Genomic DNA, 12,431 nt, shown 5'->3' on the forward strand with positions numbered 1-12,431 from the left:
GACGAGCTCGCTGAGGTTTTAAGAGAAGAGATGAAAAACAATGGAGACTCACTGAAGTATCAAAGGAAGATTGACTTTACATCGTCCATTCGCCGTTTCCAATAATGCTGCACTATTAATCTACACTTGAGGGAGATTCCCAAATGTTCCCCAGCTGTAGCTGCTAAATTGTGATTTTTTTCAGATTTTTGTTAGATCGACATATTTATCGTGATGCCTCTGCTGCAGAAGTCAGATATCAATAGGAATGATGTAATACAGAACGTTCAATTTCAATATGATTCTAGTTAAAATCAAATCATTTTAATTCAATACCACAGCAACGAAAACAGAAGTCCTAGGCATCTGCTATTGGGTAATTTCTTTGTTTTTAAATGCCAAAACGTGCAGGTAAACTCCTGAACACTCAGTGACGTATTTTTGCAACTTAGGATGTGTTCCCTCTCTTTCTCTCAGGGCAGCTTCTGGTTAGTAATATGTTATATAAAGTTCTTTAAAGGTCCCATATTATACAAAATCCACTTCACCATGTTCCTCTAACTCTAACATGTGTCTCTAGTCTGTCTTCAAACCTCCCGATGATGAGAAAAGTCCATCCTCTCAGTCTTCTGCCTGCTCCACTTTTCAGAAAATGTGTGCTCAAACAGGCCGTTTGGAGATTTTCCCTTCATGACATCACAAAGGGCAGTAGCCCCTCCCCCAGGTGGGTGACACTCCCACAGCTAGGTGTTTGTTCTGCCCTCTGAGTCTGCCTTCTCACCGTAAACAATAGGACATGGAGCGAGAAAGCACCGAGTACACCCAAGCCCTTCCAGAGAGGGGGCGTGGTCAGACACAGCTCATTTACATATTTAAAGGTACAGACACAGAAACAGCCTGTTCTGAGCAGGGCTGAAATAGAGAGGTTTATAGACATGATCAAATACAGGATCAGAGTGGATTTAGAACAAGAAACTTCACACACATGTTTTGAGGAGCTCTGAGACTTTTTACTTTTGATTTACTCCTTTGATGAGGAGAAGGATATCTTTTTCAAAACAAAATATCCTAAAATAACAGAGACTGTAACGTTTTAAACAAGTGGAATTGAATGTCAAAGTTGCTTCAACACACAAAGATGATATTAAATCCAGAGTGACAGAAGTGCATCAGAGCAGCTTCAGCAAGAACAGAAGAAAAACTGGTTATGTCTGCACAAGAAATCCACTTGATCACTTCCAAAAAGAGAGGGCAATCATTCTCCTGCAGTCTGACCAAAGCACGAGCACCTGGATGAGTAGCTCTGTGTCCTCCATGTAGAGGACGTGTCAGAGAATGAATCTACAGCCAAAGGTTAAAAACATACATCACTGCAGACAGGCTTGTATGTTCAGAAAGATGTATTACACTCTGCCCTGCATGACAGTGAAGCAGAACTACAGGAGCCTGTAGAAGACATATCTCAAACTCTGAGAGAGTGCAACACACCCTCGCACCTCCCTTATCCTGCCTCCAGAAACTAATTTCCCGCTCTGTGATTCATGGAAACCGACTTTCATAGACCGACTGCCTTTCTTCCACCTTTTACAGGGGAAAAAATGGCGTGTCACATAAAAGAGAGCTACAGTGTACTTGTGTGGACACGCAGCTATGTGATGGGGCTCGCTGGTCACTGCTGTAACACAACAATTCACCGTCAATGTAGCAGAGAGTTACTTTCAAAACAAGATGGAAAACAAACAGAGGAGAGCTGCTCCTTCTGATAACATTCATGCCAGGCACTGCCGCTGAAAATGAATCCCTCCAAATAAAAAAATCCCAGCAGCTTAGGGCGTGCAGAATGGGATCCATCACAGAGTAGGACTTTTATACTGCAGAGTATCTGGAGGTGAGACATCCACACAGAGTTTGTCAGTATCACTAATTCTTTAAGGCTATTCAAACTGTGCTTCAAAAAATCCTCCATATTGTCACATGTGAGGAAGTGTAGCTGAAATCTATGGAGGGCTGCTTCATGGAGACCCCGAGTATCCGAGTCTCTTCCCAGCCTGAATATGAAATTGTTTCTGAGCAGCGTGTTTGACAGATTAGTCTGGTGTCAGAATGTTTTAGAATCGTGTCCCCGGCGGACGTTTCCCCTCTGCTGGCACTGCTTGATCGTGTCGGGAGTCTTTCCAATATTATAATTACCCCTGCCCTTCATCTCCGACGACCAACCCCCCCCCCCCCCCCCCCCCCCCCCTCCCCTCCATATCTGGATTGTCCTGAACAATCAGTTTGACTGGCAGAGCGATGGGGTGTTCACTGAACGTCAGAAATATAAAGAATTCATTAGCGCCTATCCTCAAAGTCATTTGCAACAGCCTTATTGAGCAATTCAAAGAGAAATTCAATCTTTGATAAAGAGAGAGAGTATGAGAAGGTTATCATCTTCTGCATGTAAAAATGCTTAGTGTGCTGGAAATCATAAAGCTCTGTGGTCAAAGTGAGAGAAACAACCTTTCACTGTCCAATAACCCCGCCTAAAGCTGATCTAATTCATGTAAAGACAACTGCAGCATGTTTTATAAATACAACAAGGTCATGCATTCAGAGTTCTGTTGAAGTAAAAATACACAAGGTGAGACAAAGTATTCATGCTGTCAGAGTGTTAAAGTATGATGCCTTCACGGTCTGAAAACATGCAGCATTTTTTATCTCATGCCCAAAAGATAATCATTGGAACAAGTTCTTATCGTGTGCAACAAGATAAAAATAGATGAAGATGTTTTTAGGGCTGATGGGGCTCTCAGGTTAGTTTTGTTTGGAGGGCAGTTTACAGCTTTATGATAATGTCAGAGACGACCTCCCTGCACAGCTTTACATAACCTCTGTTCAAACACATGGCTGTTCATCAGGAGTCTGGTTCTGCTCGCTTCTTAACTGTAACTTTGCTAAATGTAGCTTAGTGCTCGTGGAGGATTAATACTGGGTCTTTTTAGATAATATAACAAAGAGTAAGATCCAGACCTGCTCTTTCTGAAGTGTCTGGAGATAACAGTTGTTGTGAATTGGCGCTATACAAATAAAGATTGATTGATTGAATCAACACTGAAAACTAAAGATGCACTAATAGAATCGGACGACTTTTCAGCATGCTCAGCTTTGACCGGTGACCTGCTGGTCCTCACAAATGTAGCCAATTTTGTGGCAATCTCAGACTCACACACACGGGCATGTGTCATGGCGTGCGCACTGCAACACTAAGAGACGAGCAGTGAAAACGTGAGGCACCCATCAGCCGAGGGGACAAAGGTGAAACAAACACACTGCTCAGCTCTCTGCCCAAGCCGGATCCACGCGTCAGCGCTTCACCTAGGTATGTGCTCGCTTCCTGGGGGGTTACAGTGGCTTAGTGGTTAGTGGTTAGTGATTAGTGTGCGCCCCATGTACAGATGGTAAATCCCAAAAGTGTTGTGATTCGACCTATGGCTGATTTCCTGCATGCCATTTCCCTCTCTCTCTCTCTCTCTCTCTCTCTCTCTCTCTCTCTCTCTCTCTCTCGACCTATGGCTGATTTCCTGCATGCCATTTCCCTCTCTCTCTCTCTCTCTCTCTCTCTCTCTCTCTCTCTGGATTCTGACTCTATCCACTTCCTGTCTCTAAAATAAAGACATTAAAGGTAAAAAGATAAACCTTTAAAAAAGTGTGTGCACACTCCTGTTGTAACGTGCAAACATTTTTAAATCTTTTTTTCCAATAAAACTGTTAGCAGGGTCGAGTTACTGAAGAGCTTTGAATAAAACTGGATGTTTTTTTTTTCTCCAACTACTGTCAAAGGTTTAGCAGCTCCTCATTTAAGTCCAACGATCTCCAACTATTACAAACGCTTCTTTTGTGTAGGTTTCAGCTCCAGCTCTCAAAGCTACAACTTGAGACTGCAGCTCTTTCAGGAGAAGGGTCATCCATAATAGAAAAGGCAGAGAACCCCGTTTCTCCGGGCACAGTTGTGTCCACAGACCAAGATGTGCTGAAGTCACGAGGTGTTGCATTTTGAGCAGCAGACACAGCTGAGATCAGTGACCTGTGAGACCCACAGCTGAGTGAGCACATTTTAAAAGCTAGTCCTCTGAGTCTTCAGGTCCACGTTTGACTCACACTAACACCTTCACCAAGGCCTGGTCCAAATAATACTCAAAGGAAAAACCTAAAATGAAACTAAATACGGCGAGGTGAGGCAGGCTGAGGGAGACAGAAAGACCTCAAAAACATTAATTACACACACACTGAACATCAGAGATTGGTGATATCAAACCACGCTGGTATCAAAGAGAAACAGAGTAATCTGGAGTCAAACACGCAGCTCAAGCAAAAAGGTGTTATGATGAAAAGCCGAAATAGTCTGCATAAATTAACTGCAGAATCTCAGGAGAGTTTCAAAGTTATTTGAACGAAACAAAGAGAAACATGAAAGGCATTAAAAGGCTTTTTTTAAATAACAAGTTATTCTTTGATAGGACTAGATCCATCATTTTTCCACCCATTAGATCTGCACTAATATGAACTTATAACCATAAAACACATGTCCAATACATGCAGACACACACACTGACAGCCCAGTGTGTGCAGGTCAGACCACCACAGCAGCTACAATCTACACATCTGTCAGACCACCACAGCTACAATCTACACATCTGTCAGACCACTGCAGCTACAATCTACACATCTGTTAGACCACCACAGCTACAATCTACACATCTGTCAGACCACCACAGCTACAATCTACACATCTGTCAGACCACTGCAGCTACAATCTACACATCTGTTAGACCACCACAGCTACAATCTACACATCTGTCAGACCACCACAGCAGCTACAATCTACACATCTGTCAGACCACCACAGCTACAATCTACACATCTGTCAGACCACCACAGCTACAATCTACACATCTGTTAGACCACCACAGCAGCTACAATCTACACATCTGTTAGACCACCACAGCTACAATCTACACATCTGTCAGACCACCACAGCAGCTACAATCTACACATCTGTCAGACCACCACAGCTACAATCTACACATCTGTCAGACCACCACAGCTACAATCTACACATCTGTTAGACCACCACAGCTACAATCTACACATCTGTCAGACCACCACAGCAGCTACAATCTACACATCTGTCAGACCACCACAGCTACAATCTACACATCTGTCAGACCACCACAGCTACAATCTACACATCTGTTAGACCACCACAGCTACAATCTACACATCTGTTAGACCACCACAGCAGCTACAATCTACACATCTGTTAGACCACCACAGCTACAATCTACACATCTGTCAGACCACCACAGCAGCTACAATCTACACATCTGTCAGACCACCACAGCTACAATCTACACATCTGTTAGACCACCACAGCTACAATCTACACATCTGTCAGACCACCACAGCTACAATCTACACATCTGTCAGACCACCACAGCTACAATCTACACATCTGTTAGACCACCACAGCTACAATCTACACATCTGTCAGACCACCACAGCTACAATCTACACATCTGTCAGACCACCACAGCAGCTACAATCTACACATCTGTCAGACCACCACAGCTACAATCTACACATCTGTCAGACCACCACAGCTACAATCTACACATCTGTCAGACCACCACAGCTACAATCTACACATCTGTCAGACCACCACAGCAGCTACAATCTACACATCTGTTAGACCACCACAGCAGCTACAATCTACACATCTGTCAGACCACCACAGCTACAATCTACACATCTGTCAGACCACCACAGCAGCTACAATCTACACATCTGTCAGACCACCACAGCTACAATCTACACATCTGTCAGACCACCACAGCTACAATCTACACATCTGTTAGACCACCACAGCTACAATCTACACATCTGTTAGACCACCACAGCTACAATCTACACATCTGTCAGACCACCACAGCTACAATCTACACATCTGTTAGACCACCACAGCTACAATCTACACATCTGTCAGACCACCACAGCTACAATCTACACATCTGTCAGACCACCACAGCTACAATCTACACATCTGTCAGACCACCACAGCTACAATCTACACATCTGTCAGACCACCACAGCTACAATCTACACATCTGTCAGACCACCACAGCAGCTACAATCTACACATCTGTCAGACCACCACAGCAGCTACAATCTACACATCTGTTAGACCACCACAGCAGCTACAATCTACACATCTGTCAGACCACCACAGCTACAATCTACACACCTGTCAGACCACCGACAAACAAACAACGTCTTTAAACTGACCATTTGAAGATTTACTTAACTCTCTTGATCATAATAATCCACCATTCTAAAGCCCCACGATTCAAATCCAGTGAAAGATATAATCCAAACACTTTAGATCCATTACGATCCACGGACTGCATAAAATAGTCAATGACACAACAACCGCATGACAGCCAATGACAGCCTTTGTTGAAAGGCGGGGCCTCCCCCCCGTTCTGAACCAGATAAGCTCCATAAATCTCCCCCACTTTTGTCTCTACCAGCCATCCAGTCAGCCCGTCGGCTTTTGGGTCACAAGAAGGAGATTGATTTAGAGTAAGAGTGGTTTTCAGAACTTCATTAAAGGTATTACTAGGGTGATATTTATACCAAGAGAGGCTCTCTGAGTCATGAATTATTTGGAGAAAACAGACAAATCTATGTAAAGTTAGACATTAAACACCCCCATACAGCTGGACTGGAACGATCCTTGTGCTCGACTGAGAGACTGGCAGTCGACTGAATGCATCGTTGAGTATTCGACTCTATGGGGTCACCCCTACTGGCTCCATTTTACCATGCATAAGAAAGTTTCTATTGAGGTCAGAACTGTGAGGCAGATTGATTTTACATTTGGTTTCTGACACTTGGTTTCTATGAGAGCCTCTCTACTAATACGAACCTGTTTTATGCATTGTTTGGTTTTTATGTCTTCTGTTTGGTCCATTCCTTAAAGCTCTTTTAGTTATTTATTGGTATTTATTTTTGTTGGCGCTTTATTGATATTTGTTCTTCTATGAGTTGTTGGATTTAGTGCCCATATACTGGCACGGAGAGGTAAAGCCAATTTTCCACCTCACTGGAGCAGCGATTCCTTCTTTTATTTTATATTCTAAATAAGAGTTTCTCAAACTTTTAATAACAAATATTACCAAATAATTCATAGAGTCGGGGAGTCCCTGAAGCCAGCTAAAGTATGGGTTGGCTTTCCGAGAACATTCCCACATAAAACAAGGTAAAAAAGGAAGTCAGTACAGCTTTAATAATTAGATGTTTTATTCATCACATCTGAATCTATGAGCGGTTAAAATGATAAAGCTCTGATTCCATCATAATTATGAAGCACCTCACTATAACACCATGTTGAGTTGTACTAATGGTGTTCCAGCTCTTTGAAATGACTCCACATTATTGTGATTGGTCGTCTGCCTCGGAGTTACTCGTCCTATCAGACGGCATGTCTCCGCGGGGGCATTAAAAGTTTCTCACAGACAGATTGGAGCTCCGTTAATGGCTCATTAAATCTAAATCATTCGACACCCTCTTCAACACAATCATCTGTTTTCATTGACAACTGCAAAACATCACTTTGCACGCTTCACAAAAAATACTCCTCTTCTTCCTCGATTGGTCACGACACAAACGGAGCGAAAGAGTTTTGCTGAAAGGAGGGGACCGCCTGCAGCCATGTTCGTAGTTTAAGCCAGATGGGATGACTTCACTCCTGTCAGCTCGGGCTCACTTTCATCTCCATTTCCCAGCTGCTGAGGCCTGTCATGACGGTCACATGAGCGAGGCAGTGAGTGACTCGTACAACCCGCTGCCGGGGTGAGCTTTGAGTGAAGGCTTAACTTAATAACACAGGATATACTGCACGCCATCTTCACTGTAATGAAACACTCGCAATGTCATTTCAAGGGAAAGAAAAAGACTAAGCTGGGATATAATGGTAGAAAGTAAGGAAGGATGCATGTGCAAAGCTTTGTCTCACTGAAAAATGATGAGAGTAAGCTGCCTTTCTTTGACAATTGAAGGGTAATCCCAATTTACACATACCAATTTACACTACTGATTGTGTTTCCACAGCAAGAGTGACAGATGACACCCTGATTGGTTTGATTCTTATCACACCCAGGAATAAAAAGAGACATCATACAACCCCTTTTGCACCCTGATACTGACGCATTAAGGGGAACTGAACAAGCCCTAGAACTCCTTAAAGCCATGTTCCCCATGCTGTTTGGTGTAAAAGTGAAAAAAGAAACTTCTCTCGTTGAACAAATCAAACTGTATCTTTGTTTGTGAATCCTCGTGCACGTTGCTTCAGCGTGTTGAGAAAGCTCCACAAACCTGCAAAGTCAAACATGCAGCTCCAACACGGGAGGCTTTTCTGTTTCTCTCTGGGGGTGGGGGGAGGGGGGTTCTTATCACAGTCAGCGCCATATTTGGGGCTCTTGAACTGCTGCTTGATTGGGTTACAGTCAATGGATCTATTTAATATGTATTTTATAGAAACAACATTTAATTGGAGGCAGGAAATAGAAGATTGAAAATAATGAAAAGCTTCAGTCATCGTGTTTTCCATCATATTATTTTCAGCCGTTTGTTTTAATCAAAAACATATTTATGCAGAAATGTATTCGACCCATTTTACTGGTTTGGTTGTTAAGGGGAAAATCATCCAATTTAACATTTGCCCGAAAGCTGAATACATTAAACTGAGTCAACATATCTTTTTACACAAACTCCAATAATCTTGCAGTAAGCTAAATATTATGAAACTTTAATGATGCTCACGGGGGACTATGTAGTATTTAAACTTAATGTGGGTGAAGTTAATGTTTATCTAACTTCTGAAACTGCCGAACAAGCTCCTTCAACTCCATTTGCATTATATTACCACTCCGTTTAAAACAGAGGAGCCCTGATGTACCCTGTGGGAATTACATCCAGACACATGGAGCCAAATAGTGACACACATGACAGCTTTCTTCTTCTACTCAAGTTGGGTTTATCGGAATATTAAGTCAGTAATTCTGCAACAACATGATCAGATGGACGCCATCTTGCCTAGATGCAAATTAATTCTGTGTACAAAGCTGTCTCCCCCCCTCCTCCTCGATGCTCACTCAGGTCACCATGTGGTGGACTCTGAAGCTTCAGTGTTTATCCAGCTCTGCATAGGTCTGTAAACCTTTCTGTGTTCTAACCTCTCTCCATTTTTCAAAAGCATCTCCAATATTGATCCTAGTTTGAGCACGTTTCTGCTCGTGGAGCTTATTAGAAACATGCAGAGGCTTTTTAGGTCGGGTACAATCACTTCTATCTGAACCACTTCTCTTGACCGCTTCCATCGCTGCAACACCTGTTGACCTGATAACTGCTCTCATATCTGACAAACCGAGGGGCGTCCAAAACGGCCGTGTGGGGGGGGTGTCTTAAAAGCGCCTACCTTCTCTGGTCCAAACAAATCCAGAGCATTCAGGAGCAGAATCTAAAGTTAGAAGGAGGACATACTGGCTGCTGCATTGTTGTCAGAGAAGCCAGCACTTCAACATGTTTCCTTAATCATCAGAGAGTAAGATACCTTTATCATCTCACTCTCTACACAGCTCACTGATTGGACCTTTCATCGTCATAAATTGTGAGGGATGAAAGGCTTAATAACTATTCACAGACTTTTGTAAGAAGGGACATAATTCTCCTTTGCTCACATAAAGAATGTAGTTTGCTGTGCTGTTGAACTTCACTGCTCTATATTAAGAGGCGTTTTATATATTTTCTCCACCCCATTAAAATAAATGATGGGCATACTAATAAAAGCCCCTTTTGATTTTTCCATTACATCACCACCACCACCCACTATGATCCGTGTTTGTGAGGTCGTTCTTCTGCTCAGCTTAAACTGGACGTCCCACTGGGATCCTAATGCCAGTTTGATGAGATTGAAGAATTTGATTAAACACAGTCTTCGTTCCTGCTAGGCAGAAGAAACACCAGGAACAGAGAAAATAAAAGACAGGTGACCAGCATCAGCTAAGGTACTTTCTTATTATAATCACAAAAGGTGAAAGCATGCCACACTGAAGGGAGGAGGACTACAGGAGAGCACACGCAGACCTACCAAGAGTTATTAAAGCTGCGAAACAAAAGTACAAGAAACACAAATTCAATCACAAATACTTTCACCAGTTTGGTCGTACTCGAGTGAATGACTCAGATTCTTGAACTTGCATACTGACGACTCAGAATTGGACTCAGTGAACTCACAGCAGCAGAAACAATCAGTGCATTTTATGGCTGTCAACTCTTATTCTATATTTGAACATTCATTCTCTATCGGGGTGGAGGAGGGGGGTATTTTTGCAGCTGTTGACCTCCGTACTGAATCAATAAGTAACGGTTGTGTTCATGCAGAAACCCTCATCCCTCTGGTCATATTACTCACCCGGCTGCTCTGATGACCGTGCAGCAGCATCACCGTCAGCTCCCTCAGTGACTCCTCCACCCGTCTCATGAACTCCGCAGACGGCAGCCTCTGGGAGCAGAACAGGTCCATGGCCCGAGCCGCCACCTGGCAGCCCTGCAGGACGAGGTCGGCAGGTCCCAGCGGAGGGGGATCCCTGCACGCCGACACCACCGAGTCAAGGAGCAGGCACACAGAGTCCACCAGCACCGACCCTGCGTCCCCGTCTGAGCAGAACCAGAGCGACTCCAGACCTCTGCTGTCCCCCTCTACTCGGTGCAGAGCGCACAGAGACTGCAGGAAGTGTACATGAGGGAGGACGGCTCTAGTGCGAGGAGTTTTCTGAAGACTGGAGGGGACGGGAGGCGGAGGGGGAGTGATGGCAGGTTGTGGGTCCTCCAGCATGAGTTCAGGGGTCTCTGAGTCGAAGCCTGGTTGAAGGTCTGAGCTGAGCACCACACTACCTGGACCAAACAGATCCTGAGAAACGTCCATTGAGCTGTCCTGACCTGAGAGATTCAAAAACAGAAATTTAGATTAAAAAACAACAACTTTTTTTTGTTTAATCTAGGCCTCATTTTCATCAGAATTGTTTACAATGTATTTCTGTTTTTTATTCTCATGTATTGTTTACTTTATTGTGGCATTCTTGCTAACGTCCAAAATGTTGCATGTTTACACTTGAAATGAATTTAACTTTCTAGAATAACTTGGTGACGTCTTTGCACGTGTTTTTTATGCTGTGTGTGTTGGGTAGTGGTCGACCAATTATCACCCTGGACGATTATTGGGGGCTGACATTCAGCATTCGGCTGATTATGTGTATGCACGTTTTGTTGTATCCATCGCCGATAGAATTGAAGAATTGGAAAAGATGGCTACTTTAGCGTCACTGCAGGTGTGTCTTCCCCTCTAGGTCCCGCCCACAACACTATCTGATTGGCTAGACATCTCTCGAGTAATTTCCAATCATCACAGAGGTCTGGGTGCCACTGACTCGCCCAGAGAGATGAGAGCAGCAAGTCTTTTGTTGGGAATTATAATATTCCAAATACTAAATTTCTACAGTAGATTTTCATTTTTACTGTAAATGCATATCTGTTCCAAATATCTGTTATCGGTCTAATTAACTACTAATAATCTGTATCGGTATCAGCTCTGAAAAAACAATATCGTCGACCCCTAGTGTGTGGCCTTGTTCTTTCCTGCTTCCTTAATATTTCTGCTTAGAGTGATGTATGCAATCAGAGACTGTGACGTGACAGTTCAACAAAACATAGCATAAGGAGACTTATTTGTCTGCTCCAGGGGCCAAAGTTGTACCCTGACACTAGCTGGGGCTGTAGCCTTACACTGGCTGTAACTCTACAACCCAGATGTAAACAAGCCCAGTGAACGGATAGGGCCTTTCTCAAACCGCTCCCTCCACACTCAAACTCTGGCACAGAGCGAACTCCGTCTGAAATCAAGCAAGCTTTAGGATAAACTTTAAAATAATCCATGCCTAATGTTGACTGTTTTCTTCCCTTTGGACCTACAGTCACTCTGAATTTAAACTGCAACATCCCTAGTTTTTAGGAGACAGCCTTGACAGAAACATAACGACTATACATTCTGGTTTCATGTCACACTATCAAAGGACAGAATGGAGGTCAGAGAAGACCTCGTTCATGAAGGGGCTCTGGGACTCAAGGACACCAGCGGATCGATGAAAAAACATCCAATATCGTCTGGAGAGCAAAAAGCAATGACATATGAGTCATCCTCCTGAATGATTATTATATAATTACACCATGAGCATCATATTAACACATAATTACAGTCAAGCGTGTCCACTATAATCCCTGCAGGACACTTTTTAAATCACCCTGGAAATTTGCAAATGTGCCTCATCCAGCACGGTGTGTTTAGTTCTTTTTCTGAA

At 43.3% G+C, this 12,431-nt stretch overlaps 1 protein-coding gene across 1 annotated transcript in view; it reads right to left on the reverse strand.

The window, feature by feature from the left end:
• mei4 (meiosis-specific, MEI4 homolog (S. cerevisiae)) overlaps positions 1-11,534 on the reverse strand; it is a 49,702-nt gene extending 38,168 nt beyond the window's left edge. The window contains exon 1 of the mRNA XM_020657240.3: positions 10,490-11,534. Within this exon, the coding sequence (XP_020512896.2) occupies positions 10,490-11,002 (513 nt within the window). The 5' untranslated portion in view covers positions 11,003-11,534. The remainder of the gene's footprint in view (positions 1-10,489) is intronic.
• Between the last annotated feature and the right edge of the window lie 897 nt (positions 11,535-12,431).

The sequence above is a fragment of the Labrus bergylta genome, chromosome 15 (assembly GCF_963930695.1).
Source record: "Labrus bergylta chromosome 15, fLabBer1.1, whole genome shotgun sequence".
In the NCBI taxonomy this organism is placed as follows: domain Eukaryota; kingdom Metazoa; phylum Chordata; class Actinopteri; order Labriformes; family Labridae; genus Labrus; species Labrus bergylta.